General features: G+C 41.5%; 1 protein-coding gene across 2 annotated transcripts; it reads left to right on the top strand.

Moving 5' to 3' along the window:
• The first annotated feature begins 32 nt into the window (after positions 1-32).
• On the top strand, positions 33-18923 carry bag6 (BCL2 associated athanogene 6). 2 transcript variants are annotated; one of them, XM_085472339.1, is made up of 25 exons: positions 33-96; positions 3001-3088; positions 3182-3299; positions 4279-4493; positions 4752-4823; positions 5943-6065; positions 6154-6359; positions 6482-6614; positions 7611-7811; positions 7894-7984; positions 8370-8420; positions 10715-11061; positions 11137-11209; positions 11835-12181; positions 12602-12869; positions 12979-13148; positions 13344-13397; positions 14209-14317; positions 14456-14580; positions 15197-15331; positions 16334-16390; positions 16491-16715; positions 16953-17060; positions 17153-17299; positions 18392-18923. In XM_085472339.1, exons 2-25 carry the CDS (start codon positions 3008-3010, stop codon positions 18485-18487), a joined length of 3552 nt encoding a protein of 1183 aa, XP_085328465.1. In that variant the 5' UTR covers positions 33-96; positions 3001-3007; the 3' UTR covers positions 18488-18923. The 2 variants fall into 2 exon arrangements, with proteins under 2 accessions (XP_085328465.1, XP_085328464.1); XM_085472338.1 differs by having other exon boundaries at positions 7894-8116.
• The last annotated feature ends 2871 nt before the right edge of the window (positions 18924-21794 follow it).

Below are 21794 nucleotides of genomic sequence, written 5' to 3'. Positions count from 1 at the left end.
TACCAGAGAAGCTACAGGGAAGTCGTTTGCATGCTAGCTGATGATAAGAAAACAGCTGCATACACTGGATACGTCGAGAGGATAGTAACTTTTAAGGTAACTGTTTAACGACACGGACTTAATTAAAACTAAATTTCACACTGTCTCGGATTGCTATGCTAATTTTAACGTTCCGTTTTAGTAGCATTAGCTAGTTAGCTCAAAGTTAGCTTCGTTCGTGACGTCTGCCAGGTTTCCAAGTTAAGCAAAGCTAATTCATGCTAGCAAACCTTTGGCGGCTAAGTAAGCTACTGTTACATGTAATTTCTGTTAAATAGAAGTAGAGTCAAATACCACAGTTCTAACAGTTAAATTAATAAAAGGCTTAAATAAAGACAATGCAGGTCGGTGTCTGGCCCAGCATGAAGCAGCCTCGGTTCCTCGGCTAACTACTCAACATTACGATGTTACCGAGCACGCAAAGTCCAAAACAACAGGAGCAAGTGTTTAGCTGATCGGACTCAGCTGTTTCCTTCGGTTTTACATCGGTGGTTTGTACAAAAAATCGTTGCATGTTTTTGTTGTTGGTTTTAAGGAACATGCAACTGAAGTTTTCTGCACCTGCGGGTGGCACTACTTTCTTTATAAATTCATATTCTGTGTAGTTGTCAAGACAAGTAAGATGGTGGCGAAAAAATATTATTTAGGTAAACATTTCAAACGAAATGAGAGGGGAAAACAAGACACACCTTATCCTTACAACCATGGTATAAGCATAATGCATCTTCTGCTTATTTTCAAGGCTTTGCAAATCCGGTGATAATAACTAGTTTGTTAATACGCATGAAAATTATAACATACTTACATGACATATGACACTGTGTTAAAGTTTAACAACAATTAACTCAAAATGCAGAAGTAGTGTCTGAAAAACTATGGAGTCCCAATAATCCAGTAGCCTGTAAAATCACCCTTAGCATCATTACATTGAAGTAATGGTTTTCTGTAAGACATTATCAGTTTCTCACATATCTTCTCCTACGTGTTACATTGTCTACTATTACCATGACCTTGATCACAAAGCATGTGTGTTATGTGTAAATGTGTCCTTTGAAATAGGGCTGTTTGATATAACGATATATATCGGATGACGATATAAAAACGTCTATCGTGTCATTTTACACTAACGTTTGTTTCGTGGTGTCGCAAAATAAACTGTTTACGGCAATATTTTTTTCATCGTTTTGATGGTCACTGTATGGCTATATTAATTTCTTACAATTCTCTCTTTCTCTTATATTTAATATAACCACACTATAGACGGACAAGCGCCTGTTTTTATGCGTGTCCGCTTGTTTATGTTCCACATAAACCTTTCACAATAAAGCTCAAGATCCTGTTGAGACTTTTCAAAATAAACCGAATCACGTGAAAGAGCAGATTATTTACGAATGAGAAGTAAAAAAGCTAAAAATAAATAAACCTTAGACTCAAACGTTAGTCTTTCTGAGATTCACAGAATTTACAGAAAATGTTACATTTTTGTGATTTATATCGTTATCAACGATAGAATTCTTATATCGGGATATCAGATTTTGGTCATATCGCACTGCCCTACTTTGAAAAACTAAGTACACACATGATTCAGTAGCTTATTGAAACACCTTTACCAGCATCAGCTTGAAGTAATCTTTATCTGTATGATATTATCAGTCTCACTCTTCTTTACATATGGTTTGTGCTTCAGTTCATTGAGATAGGCAGGCATTCATTTATACAAAGCTCTCCTGTCAATTACATCAGATTGCAGTATGAACTTTAGATTTTGTTTTGGTTTGCTCATTAAAACACCTTGATTCTTTTCTTTTTCAGCTGTTCTGTTGTAGACAAGAGTTAGTTATTGAAAAGATGCCCTCGTATTTGTCTCTAGAATACTTTGACATACAGAGAAATTTATGATCCACTCACTGACTGCAGGTGCCCACATCCTAGACTGCAAAACAAGCCCAAAACATCACCCCTCCACCACATGCTTGACAGTTGGTATAAGACGTTTGTGCTGATATGCTGTGTTTGGTTTAATCCACTGCCATGTGTATTATGGCCAAGTATCTCCACAATTGTCTTGTCTGTCCAAAGGACACTGTTCTTGTAGTTTGTTCAGATGCAAGTTTGCAACTCTAATTGTGTTAGAGAGAGATGGCTATGGCCATTTTTGTCAGCTTGTTCAGTCTTTTAATAAATTTACTATCATGAACTTTAACATTTAAAATGATAAGTGAGGAAACGGTATTTTGCCACATTAGTGCCACAACATCATGAGTGGTCCACCAATAAAGAGGAAAATAACTGAGAAAACAGTAGTAGAGGAAAAATTACTGTTAATAAATAAAATAGTTAAATATTGTTAGTTATTATTACAAGAGGATGCACATATTTTTGAAAAGAAAAGTATTGTAGTTAACATTTTATGGTGGTTTTTTTTTTTTTTTTTAGTTTTGCTATAGGTCGATACAGTGTTTTGCTTCCTTATGTTCTACATTTCTGAATATATATATTTTTTACCTATGAGTTACAACAACCACAATATTTTGTAGCTATTTTGATATATTCTTTTTACATTTTTTCAGACCCTGTGAGTAAACATTAACACATTAATTGAGAATAAACATTATAATTGGCCATAGCTGTAGGAGCAGTACCAGTTGGTAATTACTGGCTGGCACATCAGGTTTTTACAGACCCTTTGAGTCAGCAAGAATCAAATGACAAAAGATATGTTTGTGATAATTTAAGTGAGAGTCTTTGTTTTATACTGTAAATTGTCCTAATTAGTCCCAAATGTTCCATTTGACATCTCACAGAGATGTTTAAAAGTAGATGTTTATGTTAAGAAAGAAATATGAGAGGATTTCAAATCATCAAAGTGTTTAAACTCTCACATAACAGTCATCATATTTACCTTAAGAATCCAGTTTCAGCTGAGCTATAAACACTGGAAAATACATCTTTCTGTTACAGGAACACAATGGAAGAACAAACTGCTGACATAGAGGTGACGGTGAAAACATTAGACTCCCAGAGCAGAACCTACACTGTTGGCGCTCAGGTAAGTACACGCATTGCAAACTCAGGAGGAAATTCTCAGTCTTAGTTCATCTTTCCTGTGGCGTTACTCATGTCTGTTCAATCTTTGTTGTAGCTGACAGTGAAAGAGTTCAAGGAGCACATTGCCCCATCAGTGGGTATACCAGTGGATAAACAGAGGCTGATCTACCAGGGCAGAGTGCTGCAGGACGAAAGGACTCTGACAGACTATAGTAAGCAAATAAAGAATGAAATGCAGAACTAGATTGTCACTTGTTGGTCTTTGTACTTCCTCTTGGAAAGTAGGAAATTTGTTTTTTGGGTATTTGGTATTACACAGAGAATGAATTCTTAACATTTTGGTTACACTTGGTTACAGATAAATTTGAATTTACTATGGTGTTTCAAGAGTTGCTGCTGCTTTTTAAAAAGATTTGTGTTGATGATGTGGGCCATTGCTGAAAAAGAATGTAACAGCTATGTGTAATTAACTGCAAGATGTATTTGGCAGAAAATGAGTGTCATTTTGATAATCAGTTACAATGTTCTCCACAGAATCCAGTCGTATATGATAAATTATATGTTGGTCAGTACTGGTCTTTTATGCTGAAGAGAGCTCAAAGTGAAGCTGTCAGTTTAGCTGTTAAGCTACAGTCCTATCCCCACTTATGGCCACAAGCTGTGAGTAGTAACTGAAACAAATGGCTGAAATGGGCTTGCTCTAAAGGATTTCTTAGAAATGTGTTGAAGAGCTTCATCACTCAGGAGGGGATCAGAGTAGCACTGCTACCCCTCTGCATTGAAAGGAGCCAGTTCAGGCATCTGACCAGGCTGCGTCCTGAGCGCCTCTTAGGTCAAATGTTTTTGGCCTGTCATAGCAGGAAAAGGCCTCCAAAACAAACCCAGAATGCACTGGAGAGATTTTCTTTTTTTTCTTTTTTTTTGGCTTGAAAATGCCCTGATGCCACATGTTCCCCCCCAGAAGACATGGAGAGGGAGAGGACTGGGCTCCTGGTTAGACTGCTACCCCCCGACTCAGACAAGCATCATATCTATCTAGTAGACAGTCGAGCAGCTAGCAGAATACCTGGGTAGTGCATTCAAGTAGAGTCTCCGTGTTAGAAATGCGATTTTTTTTTTTTTTTTTTTTTTTTTTTTTTCTCCTTGAAGTATGATTGGAGATGTGTAACTGTATATGACTCTCTCTACCAGATGTGGGTGGGAAAGTGATCCACCTGGTGGAGCGAGCGCCCCCTCCACCCTCACAGCCCGGCTCAGGGTCAGGAGGCTCTTCAGCTGAGAGTGGGCCATCTTCTTCCTCCCAGGGAACATCGCAAGTGCCTCCACACGATCGCAACGCTAACAGCTACGTAATGCTTGGCACATTCAACCTCCCTGTCAACATCATGGATCCCCAGCAAATACAGGTTGGTCTGCTTTATCTTCTCAAGTTATACTTATGGTCCAATGTCACATGCAAAGGTTCAGATATAACCAAAGGGTGATGAAAAGCAACTCAGAGAACTGATGTTATTATTCCATTACTGATTACTACTGATTATTATGACATGTAGCAGAGAGATCCTCTGCTTTGAATTTAACGTCTATATGCAATATTCCCTCTGTTGGTTTCTCTTAATAATGTTTTCATTTTGGTCATTCTATCCCTGAATCTCTTCATATAGATGTCAGTCCAGCAAATGGTGTCCAGCATGGGAGAGAATGCCAGGAATGCCAGAGTCACAACCAGCACTGGGGTGAGAGTTTGCATGTTCTCCCTGTGTGGTACACCGCCTTCCTCCTGCACCCCCAAATCATGGATGTTCAATTAATAGTTGATTGACAATTAGTCAGAAATATAAAAGTACAGTCCTAATCCAAAAAATTTTGGTAACTATGTAAAAATGTAAATAAAAGCAGAATTAAATAATTTGCAATTTCATTACATATCAGAATGTTAAACTGAGAAAATGTTTACTCGTTTTAAATTTAGCAACAACATGTCTCAGAGAAAGCTTAGAAAACATGGCCTTGAAATCTAGGACTATGTTACTGCTGTGGAGGATTCCCTCTTCTTTTAACAAGAGTCCATAAACATCTGGGAATGAGGAGACTAGCTGCTGCAACCATGCCGGCTCATGTCATATTTTTTTAATGGTTTTCTAATGGTTTTATTTGCTGAAAGGCCTGAACTGCAGACAGACCAGTTCAGCACCTGGAACTTCCTGCTATTAAACCTTGTTGTTGTAATACATGCAGCATGCAGTTTAGAATCATCTTGCTGAAACAGGCTTTCCCTGAACAAAATGTCATCTGGCTGGAGGCAAATGTGTCTAACACCTGTATATACTTTTCAGCATCATGATGCCACAGGCACTGATGCAGCCCTGTGATGCTGTTCTCTAATCAGTTAAACTAATTAGTTGCAAAATGTTCCTCCAGCTGTCTCTTTTTAGTACCATTTACTTTTCCAGCCTTTTTTGTCCCCACTCAACTTTTTTTTTTTCATTATTTTAACAACACATTGCTGCTGCTAAATTAGTGAATATTTTCCATGAAATTGTGTCTCAGTTTGAATATTTGATGTGTTTTCTATGTTCTGTTATGGATAAAGTATGGGCTTAAGAAATGTATTGCATTCTGTTTTTGTTTACATTTCACACAGTGTCTCAGTGTCCCAGTGCTGGAATTGGGTTTGTAGATGTAGTGCTTAAAGTGTATAAAGTAAAACCACGTATGGTTAAATAAGGCTTTTAGTCTAAAGCATTGTAACTGTAACATTGTTTTAACTTCATCCTAATGATGCCATAATAGTACACAGCTACACACGACACTGAATTGTTTTGTTTATTGTCACCTTTCCTTCTTTGTTACAGAGCAATGGGTCTGTGAATGTGCACATTGATATGGACCAGCCAGTGCAGAGTGAGCCAAGGCTGAGGCTGGTCTTAGCTGAGAACCTGCTGAGGGACATCAATGATGTCATCCAACGAATGGAGGTGAGCACTTATCCCCCCCAAATACCTCAGTAGAGAAACTCTGCCTTTCTCAGTAACAGTTCTGTTGCTTTCTTGTGTCGGTTTTCAGGGTCGACCAACTGACTCGTCCTCTCAAACAGAGACAACCGATGCTGCTGCTGCCGCTGCTCCCCCTCCTCCATCATCTTCCTCCACCACCTCTACTCCTTCTCCCTCTGCTCAGCCCATGGACACCTCCCCACCTCCAACAACTCCCCCACCTCCACCCTCCTCTTCAGCTCAATCTGAGGGACCAACACCGCAACCTGGACCCAAGTGAGACAAAATCTAGCTTGCTAACTCAGATTTCTACAAAGGTCAAACTGTGCATTTATTTCTCTGTATGTCTCTGTCATGATGTGTAATTCTAATTAGTCTGCCTTTCTTTCCTCTTTCAGTCATCCCAGCCCGGCTGAACTGGCAGAGATGCTGTCTGAGCTGCGGAGGGTTGAGGAGAGACTGCAACCATTCATCCAGAGAGCTCACACCATCCTCGAGACAGCCACCACGGCAGAATATAACAACAATACAGTAGGATTCAAACAAAAAACAATTTACTGGAAATCTTTACTATACATTGTTAATCAGTGCTTTGTATAACAGATGCTTTGATACTTATAAATCCTTGTTTAGACGAATAACCAGGGATGCATTGGTTGACCAAGCGGGTGTCCTTAATGTTAGACACTGGGGAAATGGATCATTGCAGCTATCACTGATGTTAACCGGTTTACAATTAAATGAAAAACTGTAACAAAAACAACAAAGTGAAAACAGAATTGAAAATACTGCATCACCAATATTTGATCTAGCTTTTTGAGTCAGGATCAGACTGATAGCTGATCCAAATATCAAATCAGTGCATCCCTATGATGAAAAATGTAAATTGTAAAATGTTTTTGGGTGTTTGTCAATATATCCGGGTATCCCATTTAAGTACAGTGTATGTATGGGAAACACTGCTGATACTAAGACTTCATATATATGATAGATGATTAGTAGTAACATTGACTAAAGTAAGTGAAACCTGCAAGTTACTTTAAACAGTCAAAAACCCATAACTCACTCTGCTGACTTCATACTCAAATGTGGTGTCCTTTAAAGCTCCAAAATCGTCCCTCTCTTCCTCTGACAAGTGCGTCAGAGTTATGCTAATAAATTGCAATTAGACAAACAACAAATTAAAAAAAGAAAATGATTAGAAACTCTGGAGAAAATAAAATAATTATATTGACACATCATCATAGAAATAATACGAATAAGACTAAAATAAAATTAATAAAGAAATGTTGGATAAAGTACACTAAGAAGATGAGACATGACAGAATAACATGTAAAGTATTCAATAAGCTCTAATTGGTTAGTAAAGTAATGCTCTGGTAGGTAGAATGTAAAGATTTCAAAACCCAAACAATAAAATAAGTAGAAGCAGGTAATTAAAAATAAAGTAAATGTGATCTCTATACAGTGTCCTTATATTTGAGATGAGGTAAGAGTTCAACAAGATTGGTTTCTTTCCTGCTACAGGAGAGAGAGGAGGACCAGCGAACACTCGCCCTGACGTGGGAGTGTCTGCGTCTCCTTGGTAACACACTAGTAGCTCTCAGCGACCTGCGATTGAACCTAATGAGTCCCGTCCCCCGTCACCTGCATGTAGTCCGGCCATTTTCTCATTACACCAACCCGGTCTCCCTTCCTGGAGCTATGCACCACCACATCCCAGTGCAAGTAAGTGAATGGAAGCAACTTTAGTCACTAAAGTGAAAATCTCTTAGGAAACCAGACTGACTGCTTACGTCTTCACCAACAGATGAACCTGGGTGCCACAGTGACTGTTGCGGCTAACAGCACTGAGGGACAAGCCACGCCCACTCAGCCGACCAGCCAGGCGGAACAGGCAGGTCAGGGACAGACCTCCCCCACACAGACTTCCCCGTCCAATCAGCAGGCTGGACAGGGACAGGCTGGCCACCGGGTCATCAGGATCAGCCACCAGGCAGTCCCGGTGGTCATGATGCAGATGAACACGGACGGTGTGTTGTCCCCTACCCGCCACTGATTGAATGCGCCATTCAAGCTGTGTGTGTCTGTCACTGCACTGGAGTTAAAGTTCCACATCTGCACTGCTGGCTCAAGCAGAGACCTGCAGAATGGGACTTTTAACTCGGGATTTACAAGCAAGATGGTCTTTCCAGTGTCTGTTACACAATGGCTCTGATAATGCAAATGTTACATTCATGAAGAGTCTGACCAGCTTTAACTGAGAGTGTTCTTGTTTGTGTGCAGGCCCAGGTGCAAACACGGCAACAGCTGGACAGCAAATGACTGGACAGCCAGGTATAGCATGTTTAAAAAATACTGCGTACGGCATTCCAGTGTCTTCATGTAAAACAGGTGTCAAACTCGGTTTCACTCAAGTCACACCAAGGGCTGGACATATATAGTTTACTGGCATGTTTCATTCATGTAAATTCTTCAACCATTCCACAAAAAACACCTATTAGTGTTACCGTATTTTCACGACCATAAGGCGCACTGTGCTAAAAGGCGCAGTCTCAGTTATGTGTGCCCTTACTATATTTAACACACACATAAGGCGCACTGGACCATAGGGCGCATACAAGTACCGTATGCGTATTTAAAAATAAAGCGGGAGCAAACCTGAGTTCGGTACCTTACTCACATTTCTATTGCCGGTAATCGTCATCATCAACAACACACAAGCATACAAGTGTGCGTATTTAAAAATAAAGCAGGAGCAAAACAAAGTTTGGTACTCACATTTTTATCATCAATCAAACCCATCGAAGTCCTCATCCTCTGTGTCTGAATTGAACAGCTGCGCTAAATCTCCATCAAACATGCCAGGTTCACTGTCTTCACCGTCAGAGTCACTTTCCGTGCCGTGCGGCTCCTCGGAAACGATGCCGGCTTTTGCGAAAGCTCGAACAACAGTGCCAGCAGACATGTTAGCCCAAGCATCTACAATCCATTGGCAAATTGTGGCGTAACTCGCCCGGCGCTGCCTTCCACTCTTAGTGAAACTGCGTGGAAAAAACCACCTGGTCTCCTTACATACACCTCCCTCAGCCACTCTTTCATCATTTCCTCATCCATCCAGCCCTTTTCATTTGCCTTAATGATGATTTCTGCTGGAAACTTCTCTTTAGGCAAAGTCTTTCGCTTAAAAATCACCATAGGCGGCAGTTTCTGTCCATTAGCATGGCAGCCAAGCACAACAGTAAAAGAAGACTTTTCATACCCCGTTGTGCGTATCGCTACCGTGCTGGTCCCCTGCTTCTCCACAGTGTGACTCACCGGGATGTCAAAAGTGAGCGGGACCTCGTCCATGTTTGTGATGTGGCTGGGTTGGATGTTTTTGTCGCCGATGTGTTTGCTGCAGTAGGAGCGGAAGATGGCCAGCTTTTCCTTATAATCCGCTGGAAGTTGCTGCGCTACCGTAGTCCTGGTCCGGATGGAAAAATGGCACCGTTTCATAAAACGAAAGCACCAAGACGGACCTCCTTGGAAATGTTCAATGTTCATCTCTTCAGCTAGTGAAACCGCTTTTAGCCGAATGGTGACCGTCGAAACGCTTCTCCCGCTCGCGCTTTGCTCGATGATCCACCGCTCGAGTCTTTCCTCCAACTCGGGCCACCTCGCCTTATGTCCGCGGAAACTCAGCTACGTTTTCTTGACCTGCAGGAGCTTGTTTTCTAGCTTCCTCCATTTGCGAACCATCGATTCGTTAATCTTAAATTCTCTCGCCGCTGCTCGATTTCCATGTTCCTCCGCGTAGCTGATGGCCTTCAGTTTAAACTGTGCTTCGTAAGCGTGTCTCTTTGCCATTTTCAGGGTTGTTAAAACAACGATGTCCTGTTCTTTTATACAGGTATGTGCGATTGTCCCGGTATATACGATCAACGCCCACACTTCACCCTTTAACGTTCTCATGGTGTTCTCTACTACGTCCTCCTTACAACACATACGGCGCACCGCGCTATAGGGCGCGCCGCACTTTTTGAAGAAAATCTAAGACTTTTAAGTGCGCCTTATGGTCGTGAAAATACGGTAATAAAATTTTATTATATTTCATCTAACTAAACTTATCCTGCTCTAAAAGCAAAGTCATAGCTCATGAATTTTGTTGGATATATTTAAATCTTATGTGCCCCGTGTTTTAGTTTTTTTACATGGCTGAACATCACTTCTCATTGGTTTAGGAAAATAAACAAAATCTGTGATCATGAAATTAATCCGTAAATTTTTGTGCCAGAAAACTGTCGCTGGAAAGATATAGACTCGCTGGTCTCCTACCTTGAGTGTTAAGTTAACTAGCTGGCTGAGACAGCAGAGACTTTAAACTGTTTAGGTTTATGTTCGCTACAGAGCTGTTTGGGCCAAAGTACTTTTAAAACCTAAAGTGAAAAAGTACCAAGAGCTGGGGTTGCCCACATGATGTAGAAAAGCTTTCTGTCCGCTTAATTTTTTTCCGTCATGCCGCAGTTCAAGTGGGATACTGAATATTGTTTTGAGAACGAAAGCCTTCGTTTGCTAACTGCTGAAAATCCTCTAAATACACTAAATTAAATCATGTGATGCTAATTCCCTGGCGTTTGTTTCACTCTTAGGTGCCCTCCCTCCTGATTTTATGAGGAATCTCATGCAACAAATCAGCCAATATGCTGCTGCCGTAGCAACCAGCGCCGCCACCGCAGCTGCCACCGGCCAACCAACCCCACCGCAGCCTACCCCTCCCAGCTCCACAGCCAGCTCCTCTGCCACGACCACATGCCCTAATACACCCAGCACCACTCCTACCGCTCCCCCGCCACCACCCAGTACTGGCCCCCAACCCCAGGCACGGGTTGTCTTCACCCGACCCCCGTTTGCACCCAACATGCCCCCTCCTGCCTTTGGTACCCGGGGAACCACCATAAATGTGAGGACTGCCATGCCAGGCCAGCAGCCGGGACAGGTGGGGATAATGCAGTGTGATGATTTCCATGAGATATTTAAGCATTATCAATGAATAATAATATGTTCCTCACAGGCTTTCAACCCCGCTGCTCTCAACCAGATGATTAGTGGACTGGTTGGACAGCTGTTGCTCCCTGGACAAATGGGTGAGATGATCTACTCAGTAAAGGAGACATATTAAACGTTTCTTTTCCTTTGTACTCCTGGATCTGTACGATGCTATCTGGGGTGTTTTTGTCAGGGTCAGGATCAAAGACATTTTGAGCAGATATTTCAGTGCATGCAACACTTTTAAAAGGCTTCAGAGTCTCAGTCATGTAGATGCTGTGTTCTTAATAAACAGACAACATCATTACTGCATTGTTGAAATTGGCAGACTACAATTAAAGACAGATTCTCTATTGTTTTACTGTTAAAAGTGCACAATATTACTTCAGATATTTTTTTAAACTGTTTGGAAAAAATAATTAACTATAATGACCTTTATTTAAATCTTCTTTTTATGAGGGGCAGCCAATCAAACCAAAGTTGGCTTAAAGAGAAGATGACATTCAAGGGGAGGAGTTAAAACAGCTTTTTCCACACAGGATGGATTGAAGGGTTCTTTCTCTTAGATAAGATAAATAAGCATTATTTTGAACCGTAAATCATGCAAAGCTACTTTAGTAAAGTTCATTAGTAAAAATATGCAGGCATATGTTTCTGTTAACATAGTCTTCAACAGTATTTTAGTTGTTTGTTTTGATTTTTTTGTTTGTTTGTTTTTTGCAGCTGGTCAAACGGTCACATCCTCTTCTTCCTCTACATCCACACCCACCTCTTCTTCCTTTTCCTCCTCTTCTCACACCTCTTCATCTTCCTCTTCCTTTTCCTTCTCCACCTCGGGTCCAACACCACCTCCTGCTACAAACACTACTGCTGCCACCCCGAACCAAAACGAGACCAACAACAGTGAGCCCCAGCCTCAGCAGATGCCTTCAGACCTTGGCCAGCTTCTAGGTTCTCTCCTGGGGGTAGCTGGCGGCACTGGAAGCGGTGCGGCGGGGAACCCTTCAATAACTGTCACCACGTCTGGAGTCCCAGCCTTCATCCAGGGAATGGCTGAATTCATGCAGCAGGTAAGTGTTCCTGTCTTTGACAAGTGTGCACACAATGCACTCCACATGCAAATTACCTTTGGATTTGATCTGCACTCTGTTGTGCAAGAAATGAATACAAAGATGGAGGGATTGCCTTGTTGAAATATGTCCAAATTTAGATGATTGGAAACTGAATATATTCAAGCAAAAGAGCACTCAGAGAGCACAACTCTATCACCTCGATCTCTATTGGCTGTCAAGAGATTCCCGTCAAACATAAGGAGGAAAAAGGTTTTGGGGAACACACATAATTTTAAATGAGTTCTTATTCATCACAATATCTTCCAAGGGAAGGGCTGGTAGCAAGTGAGTCATGTGCAGTTCTTTCCATTTTCACAAGAATCAGCTGCATTTAAACTGTCACTAAACCCCAACATATTGTTTCCGCTTTATTTCTAGGCCTCCCAGCCCATCTTTTCACCACCCCCTCCTCCCCCTGGTACCACTCCAGCACCCGGGGCAAGGCCCAACCCAACACCTAATCCTGGCGCAGCAGCAGCAGCTGAAGCCCTCGACCCGGAGCTGTTCACGGGCATCGTTCGCGGTGTCCTCAGTACCATGATGGGTTCTCTGGGCCAAGGTCAGAACGACACGGAGAGTATCGCCCAGTTCATGCAGAGGCTGTCGCAGTCAACCAACATTTTCATCAGTCCCGAGGAACCAACGGGTAAGTAATAACCTGTATTTACTTATAATATCAGATACAGTCTCATTTATATATGTTGTCTCCCTCTTGATTGTGTACATTTTTTTTTTTTTTTGTATCGTGGGTCCAGGGTTCTTTGGGGAGCTGCTGATGTTGGTGTGTCAGACTTTCACCATGTCCGACCTGGTGATGTTGCTTCATGGTCAGCACCAGCCTCTCAGCCGCATCCAGCCACAACTGGCCCAGTTCTTCAACCAGAACTACCTCAACGGCAGAGAGCCCACCGATCAGAACATTGCTGTCAGTACCACTCACCACAATCTGTATTATTCTTAGAATGTTGTTGGCAATTTTAGAGGTACTTCACAAGTAGACGCAGCTATTTTACTTCATAACATATCCCTCATTTTTGTTGGTTGTTTTATGTTTTTGTGAACGTGATCAATAATTGATGTTTTCTTTCCTTCTGCGTGTTGTCTTCTTTTTCTTTCACAGGCTGCTGCTGACAGTCTTGTCAATGAACTGGAGGAATATATCACTGAAAGCTTTGTAAGTCCTGCACTTACTCTCTTCTCATGACAACAGGATTTGATCAAGCACATAATTTAATTCCATAGATTGACTTTGCACATATCTGCATCTCATGCAGCCTGCAGATATTTGTATTAAAGAAAAGTTTTAAAAATTGTCATGTATGCTGTCAGTTTGAAATCCTTAAAAAACGATAAGAATATGAATTTGACCTTACACAAATTTGGAACCGGACACCAAAATCATTTCACCTGTTTTATTTATTTATTTTTTTAAACTGTCGAGGGAAAACATCGCATGCGTAACATCCATCAGAGCTCAGGCTGTGCTCGACTTTGACTAATATTAATGGGCTATTTTGTCTGATAGGCAAAGCAGATGTGAAGTATATAAAACTACTTTAATTTGCAGTAGATGAAGGTAGACAGTGTTTGGAATTGCTGATAGTAGCAACAAGTATTGAACTGGTATTCAGACTCATCAGTACTGAAGCACCTAGATGAAACAACTTGCTATCATAGCTAGCCTAGCTGCTATCGCGGATAAAGATTACGATTTATACCATTTGCATGTTTATGTTCTGTCTAGTCAGTCATGGCTGGCATGGCATGTAGTCTGGAGTGTTCAAACGAATTTTGCCACACTCAATGATAGGAAGATGGGATGTGATAACACTGTAGGTAAAACGTTAGTTGCTTGCAAACAGGGTAAGCAGCAGCAGACCTTGAGTCCGTTGCACAGCATTAGAGTAATAGCCAGTTATGTTAAAGTGCCATCTGCTTTTGATTGAAATACTTCTGAAGAGATCTTCTCCTTTGAAACCCAACAGAGAGAGTCTTCAGTCAGCGTGTTGGAGGGCGTTGATATCACCCAGACCAACATGACTTTCTTCAGACAGCAGCTGACTCGCATCGCCACACACATTCTGCGCTGCAATGGTAAACTCAACTTTAGCTCATTGTTTCCTCATTTTGTGTCGAACAGCAGCTTAAAGAGTTTATTTGTGGGAAATGTTATACTTGTAACTGCAATACATTCACTTTTTTTTATTATTCAATTTAAATTGTGTTTTCCAGATGAAACATTTGGGCCCCAGCTGTTACAGATGTGTAACCAGGCGTTGTTCGAGTGTCTTGCTCTCAACCTTCACTGCCTGAGAGGAGACCAGAGGGCTCTAACTGCTGTTATCAACCACCGAATTGTATGTACACAATTTCCACTCAGCAAGAAAAAATACTTATCACAAATGAAAGTAGTACATTTTGGTCAAAGAAGGTCAAATTTGGTGTTTTGTACAAATTCAATTTTATTTACACACATTTACAGGAGAAGTCACACAGAGGCGCTACTGAGTGCTTCTGACAGGAGACAGTTCCATTGTACTCTTATCTATATTTTTCTATCACTGCATCATCAATTAGCATCAACTAGTGTAAATTCTGAGCTATTACAGGTAAAACATACAGTTTACACATTATTTGAAACAGTTCAAGTTTAATATGGAGATCCACTGTTTAACAGTAGATATGAAAGTCAGAATTTAAACACACTTCAGAAGTACCATACTGCACTTATTTACTCAAATTTTTTATTTAAAGTAATTTATGCAGAGAAAGTGTCATGTGCACTGTTATAAACTTAGAAGTAAAGAATGAAGAATTCAGCTGCTCTGTCATTTGATGTTAATAGAAATAGTCAGAGATATAAACTAAGAAAAGTGGTGTACTTTAACAATTTAAAGAGAGGATGTAACCTAAAAAGTCACAAAATACAGGAGAAAATGTGTCTGTGAGATAAAAAACTTTGTTTTGTTCCAGCGGAGGATGTCAAGTGACATCAGCCCCAGTCTGGTTAACTGGATGACCAGCATGATGACGATGAGACTGCAGGTGATTCTGGAGCACATCCCTATCACACAGGAGCAGATCCAGAGCTACATAGTCCACACACAGGTAACGCAGCAGACACAAACACACACACACACACATGCATGTTAAATTTCTAATTCTCAGAATAAAATTGGACGTGATGGAAATTCAAGGAAAGCAAATCCCCATGCCTCACCTGCATGATGCAGCCGCTCAAGCTTCAGGCTGTTTTTGTAGTGTGTGTTTAGAGTTGTGTAACTGTAAATCATTTTTTGTGACTCACAGCAAACAAAATCCTGCAGTTACAGATAAATCTTTGCACGTTGCGACATATGTGTGCAGATCTGTACAAATTTCATGTAAGAAGACAGCCTGACTGAGCTATTACCAAACACGATATGAAAGATGGACACAGACACTGTGGTCATTGTGTAGAAGCCTCAAGCAGAGCATTTGCTGCTGTGTGTGTGACAAGCGAGGAGTGTATCTGATACATAAACCACACACCTGCACAGTAGCAGCTCATCACCCAATCCTGGAATACAGCAGCTTTATCCTCGTCTTTAACTTTAATTTGGACTTTGGACAAAGTGATCATCATGTTGTATTCAGTAAAAGTTGAGAATGGAACCATGAAGTCATCAGAGGTCATAGACTTCACTGGAAGCTCTCCCCCTGCTGGCCATGAGAAACAGTGCAGGCTTACTAAGATAATTAATGGCCTTGAACATCAAAAACATAACCATCTAAGTACAACATGAAACAAAACTGTGCAGCTAAATAGTTAAAATAACTTAAAATATTTTTAAGAAACTCTTCTGATATTAATAAAATCTTTCCAAGTGACATGAAGCAGATACTGACAAAGCAGGTCAGTCAAAAACTCTTTTCAAGCCTTTGCCAATAATTCATCTGCAATAAGACTCAGAATCTGGTTTTACTGTCCTTGTGTGTTTCCTGCAGTGCAGAGCACATGTGCAACATGCAGAGAGAGCAGTCCCTCTTATCTGATGGCTGCTCCATATCACATTTCTCTGAACTGCACGTCTGAAATGGCTAATAAATATTAATGATATTCTTTCACAGAGAGATCAGTCTTCTGCAGCTGGTGGCCAAGAGCCTGAACAGGCACAAAGTGCAACGGTAAGAATGGTGTGCGAGAGTTCAGAGGACCTTAGTTTGCCAGTTCTGGTCCTGTGTTTTCCTTTTAGTTTCCTCATGGTTTTGTTCTCCACCTCCAAAGATCGGGGACAACCTGTCACCAGCTGCAGCCACCACAGCAGAGGAGGCCATGTCGGTGTCGCAGGAGACGAGGGTGTCATCACGGGACACGAGGGTTTTGCCTGGGGACCTGGGAGCCTCAGGAGGAGCCGTGCCATTAGGTGGCGACATGGCAGCGGCGGGAGCGGAGGGAGGGAGGGAGGAGTCTGCTGGAGAGTCGGATGGCTGGGCTGCTGCTGTTCCTCCTGTAAGAGCTCCCTCCCACTGCTTTTTACTGCTTTAACTGTCATCTTTTTCCTCCATTTGGAAAAAGTGTTTAACTCTTTGTGTGCCTGCTTTACATTTACCGTGTGCTGTTGCTGTACTGGCACTAGTTTTTTGCTTAGCTGTAGTGCAACACAGTAACACAGCTGACCTAAACTATGACTCTGTCCTTTCAGCTACTTCTGCTTAATCCTTATATTCTCCGTTGTCTTTGTTTTAGGAATGGGTTCCCATCATCAGGTGTGATATAATGACTCAGAGGAAGATGAAGGCTCAGCCTCCATTGTCTGATGCATATTTGCATGGCATGCCAGCAAAACGCAGAAAGGTAATAAAATCAGGTGCAACTTTTTGTCATCACGTAAGAATTTGGCCTCTCTCCCTTTTCTTTATGCTGCATGTTTGTGTGTGTGATTTCAGACAGGACAGGGCAGTGCGGCCCTCCTCTCCCTCTCTGATGCAGTGAGTCAAGCAGCCAGGACGGCCGGAGTGAAGCCCATCACCTCTGCTGAACGGCTGCAGGAAGACCTGGAGACCCAGGAGGTGAAGGAAGCTTATTCAGAACAGGTAACCACATCTTACATAAACTGGCAAAAATCAAGCAGAGGCACATCGAACATTGTTCATGTTCATACTTAGCGCAGCTTTCATAGATCTGGCAAACTGGAAAACTGCTGGGAAATCATGAGGAGGGCTTTTAAGAGCAAGGACAGGAAGGATGAGTGAAAGCACACCAGGATGATACAAAGGAAACTCACAGTTTAAATAATCCTGTAACATAATGACACTAAGATTAAAAATGTCCATCTCAATGCTAAACTATGGAGAAATGCAGCAGTGATGACTTGAATTTGTTTGACACAGTGGCTGCATCTGATCACACAGTTACAATGTCATGTTGTGACCCAGTTAATTGGCTTTCTAACGTTTTACAAGCTCACAAAACACTGTCTCAGAGAGCACCCTCTATGTTGCTGTTATGCAATTTAAAAACGTAACTGATCACAGGCCTTCTGGTGAAGAGGAAAATTGTGCATGCCACTTTTAGCAATCAGACCCCTGAAAATATTTTTCAGACCTCCCGGCACCAGAGTAGCTGCTTTTTTTCCTTTCCTGGTAACCGGCAATAAAGACAATTGTCCTGCAGGGTCAGTTCCTGCAGTTAGCACACACCAGTAAATTGGAGAGCTACTTCCTTTAGTAGAAAACTACTAGAGTGGTTAAAGCCGCTACTGCCAGACAGGCCTAGAGATGTGCTGGGAACCACACAGCACTAGGGAAAGATGTGTATTTTTCAATTAGTTGGTGAATGGTTGCTGGCACTCATTAGATGAAACTGGTTGCAAAGAGGTATACAGTCTGCAGTCACCTGTAGTTTGCTTGAAAGATGCCAATTCGTCTCCAAACACTCAGTAACTGCTAGTTAAATAGGAGTGACACTGTGACACGAACTGTAAACAGAGACTGTTTGCATTCAAAGTAAAAGTCTTACCTTTCATCACTCATCCAAGTCAGACTGTAGCTGAAGAAGTCACTTGGATGAGTGACAAAACATCACCTTAAACTCCACTATGACTGTAGCCTTTAGGGAAGCTGCTCACAGTCACACGACTGCCCGTTCACCTTCTTGACTGATGATGGAAGTCAATTGTTTTTCAGGTTAAAACAGACATCAAGAAACGAGTGAGGGAAGACCCGGATTTCAGCTCTCAGCAGTTCCCCAACGCACACAGAGCTTTCTCACCAGACTCATAATCACAAACACTGAAGCCGATTCCTCCTCCACCTGCTTTCCTTTGGGACTTTGATTTGACTACTAGTCAGCACAGCTTCACTCCCCGAACAGCCTGTCCACTTTTTCAACAGCTCTCTGACTAATGGCCTAGCGCTGATGTGGCTACTTCCCTAGTGCCTATTTATTGCTCTGTTTTAGTCCAACCTTTGCTGACAGAATGTTCTTCACTGAAAAAGGTGTTTCACCAGATTTAAGTTAGACTAAATCTAGTCACTCTAGTCTTGTTTGCTTTCTTTTTCCCCCTCGTGTCGCTTTGTTCATGCGGAGCCTGAATCCTCATTATTTAGCGGACTCTGGCCTTCCTGTCAGTACTCTTGAGCACAGGAGAAGACTTTCATGTGATGCTGTTTGGTACATGAATGTACAGTATGCTTAATAAAAATCTTGATAATTACAGTACAGTACTCTTTTCGTTCATATTTTTTAAGGAAAGAAGTTCCTAAAGTATTAATTCTACACTACGAAAATACTAAAGAAAAATCCTGTTTTAAAAAGGTTTAAGTACACTTGAGTATGAGTTTAAGTGTATCAGTACATTATTAAGTTGTGTTAATGATAGCCACAAAGTTGAGCACTTAACTACATTTTGCAGAATGCAACAATTGTAATATTCATGAAATGCTCATTTTAAAAGGAACAACATTTACCAAGTTAGTAAATAAGAGAAAACCACAGATCAATAAAATAAATGTATTGTGACTAAAAGCAGACCCTAAAAGAAAGACACAACTTAGAAAACCTGATAGGACTGAACTCTAAAATCCAAGGTTAAAAGGTGAGTTGTGTAGTGAGAAAAACGGTAAGAGATATAATAACCTACACGAATAGCAAAAGTGCAAATACCCATGTGTCAAGAATGGGATTAAATGTTTTGTGTCCTTCAAACAGAACTGCTTTGTGGAAACTACCTGGAAAGTATTTACAGTATCATAAAAAAAACATAGCTGGATAGTGTAGTGGTAAAACTACACACCGGGAGGTGCAAGTTTGATTCCCACCCGGGGCGTCTGTAAGGGTCCTAACCCCCCCCCCCCCCCCCCCCCCCCGAGAACCTTAATAGACAACACTAGTTATTCCAACATTTGGAAGAAGGGACTTTCACAGAGCTATAGATTGATGAGGTACAACACACATGCTACGACAAGGGGGAGCCAGGATGACAAGTTGGGGGGGAGATATCATCACCCGCAGATAGAAGAACTGACCTGAAAGACTGAAACCTGGATATATAAAATTTTTTATTTATAAACGTGTATCTAAATCTCACTGTCATGAGTATAATAAAGTATAATAATAATAATAAATTAAAATAAAAATCCCGAAATGAAATAAATAAATAAAGGACTAAAATGAAATAAATGACCTGACTATTCTATAGTTTGCCCACCAGGGGGTGCTGAAGACCGGATGATACTTTGAAATACAAAGACTAGACATAAAAGATGGGTGTAAATACTACAGTCAGAAAAGAGAAGTAGCAAAATCATGCATCCCCTATAATCTTTTTTTTTTTTTTTTTTTTTTTTTTTTTTTTAAATGACATCAGAAACAGCAGTATGCGACATTACGTGATGGCAGAGCTTCAGTTCATCCTTTGTCATTTTTTTTTTTTTTTTTTTTTTTTTTTTAAATAAATAGGACAGGGGGAATGAATGAGAGAGAGAGGGGGAGAGAAAGAAAGAAAACCCAAGGGGAGAAGAGACGGTGAGAAGGGGGGGGAAGAGAGACAAAAAAAAAAAACTCCTGGGTCACCTGTATGGAGAAAAAACAAACAAACAAACAGAGGAGACAGCAAACAACAAAGAGCAACATAATAATAGAGAAAACAAAGCACCATCACAATAAACTAGCTAGTCATAGATATCAGTATTTACTAAGTAATAAACGATATTGTGCAGCACGCAAGATAGACAGCGCACAGTGTGCTTTGAGGCAGCAGCCAAGAAAGCTTTAGTCCGCGTCTGTGAATACCCATGTGTGCATACCTGTGTGGATCAGCATGCTTGCATTCCAAAGGTTTCTCCATGTAATGATCTGCTAGGGAGTGTGGGGGGGCCACAGCCCCGTCCTCCAGGGTGTGAAGCGGGTATGGAGGAGATCAAAACTCCAGACATCCAGAGGCCCCCAGAACACAAGAGACCATGGAAGACCAACAGAGGGGCAGCCGCGCCACTGTTCCAGTAAGAGCTGAGGAGAGTCCCAGATGAGGGCTCACTCAGCAGCCGCGGAGCAGAAGCCAGGGGGGGTTGCAGTGACGCGCCCGTGAGCTCCGCCGGCCCCCAGCTGCGCCTGAGTGACCGAGCCCTAGGCTCACCAGCAGGGGGCATCTTCTCTGGATGTGTAACTGTACAGAAGTCTGAGACAACACTGATGCTTCCCACATGATCAATGACCTCAATAAAATCCTGATGAGTTTATGGTCTCAATCACTAGTTTCGAGTGTTACCTAATACAGCACTGGTTTTATTTTGGAAACGAGTCCCATTAGAGTCCAAAAGGGTGCCGCGCAGGATGGGAATTAGGTCAGGCTTATCTTGTAAATGAAGACTTGATACTATAGGAGTGTACAGTGTCCTTTAGCAGTCCTGGAGACCAGTCCTTGCTCTGTCAGTCAAAATATGTGTGCTGTTACCAACAAATGATAAAAGCCTTTCCTAATTTAAAATGGAGCCTTTTAGCCACGCCTCATATTTTAGCATTTCTTCAGTTCTGGTTCCTGCACCTGGACAGGTTTGAGTTCACTGCAGATCCAGAGGATCTCAGTGTATCAGTCCATCACAGCCTATCTCAGTAAGCGCCAGTGCAGAGAGCACCAGATGACAATGTGATAAATGCTGTCACAACAAGAGCCTCAGTGCTGCAGATGCTCCACACTTTCTCAGATGAGGACGACAGTTAAAGGTGAAGGATCTCAGTGAAGTCAGAGATGCGATCGTCATTTGGACGACTTTTCTTGAATCCACCCTGACAGTATTTCTAAATGTGAGAGTTTAGTTCTGTCCTTTTACACCCCAAACTGCTTTTTTCATTTATTTTTGGTACTGTTGCACTGAATGAAAATTAACTGCAAAAACAAAATAACCTGACGTTCTTATAATTCAGGCATTAAAAATCATGAAAAACACACAGACCATGTGCTTCCTCCCAGCTTCCTTTAAAATGAACTTTGACCCTGAAAGCATTTCTAATATTTTCCTGCCCAGAAATGTTGATTTTAGATTTCCCCTCCTCTTCCTCCTCCTCCTTCTTAAGAAAGACATTTCAAAC

Source organism: Copadichromis virginalis, linkage group LG11 (genome assembly GCF_057382275.1).
Source record: "Copadichromis virginalis isolate Kocher_CV1m ecotype Utaka linkage group LG11, C_Virginalis_male_GT1.1, whole genome shotgun sequence".
In the NCBI taxonomy this organism is placed as follows: Eukaryota; Metazoa; Chordata; class Actinopteri; order Cichliformes; family Cichlidae; genus Copadichromis; species Copadichromis virginalis.
The sequence above is the reverse complement of the archived record's forward strand: the minus strand, read 5'-3'. Positions and strand labels throughout refer to the sequence as shown.

Excerpts from the sequence above, each read along its gene's own strand:
- bag6 (XM_085472338.1), top strand. The coding sequence starts at position 3,008 with ATGGAAGAACAAACTGCTGACATAGAGGTGACGGTGAAAACATTAGAC. Across the intron at positions 3,300-4,278 it reads AAGGACTCTGACAGACTATA|ATGTGGGTGGGAAAGTGATC; the intron begins GTAAGCAAATAA and ends TCTCTCTACCAG. Across the intron at positions 11,062-11,136 it reads CAGGCCAGCAGCCGGGACAG|GCTTTCAACCCCGCTGCTCT; the intron begins GTGGGGATAATG and ends TGTTCCTCACAG.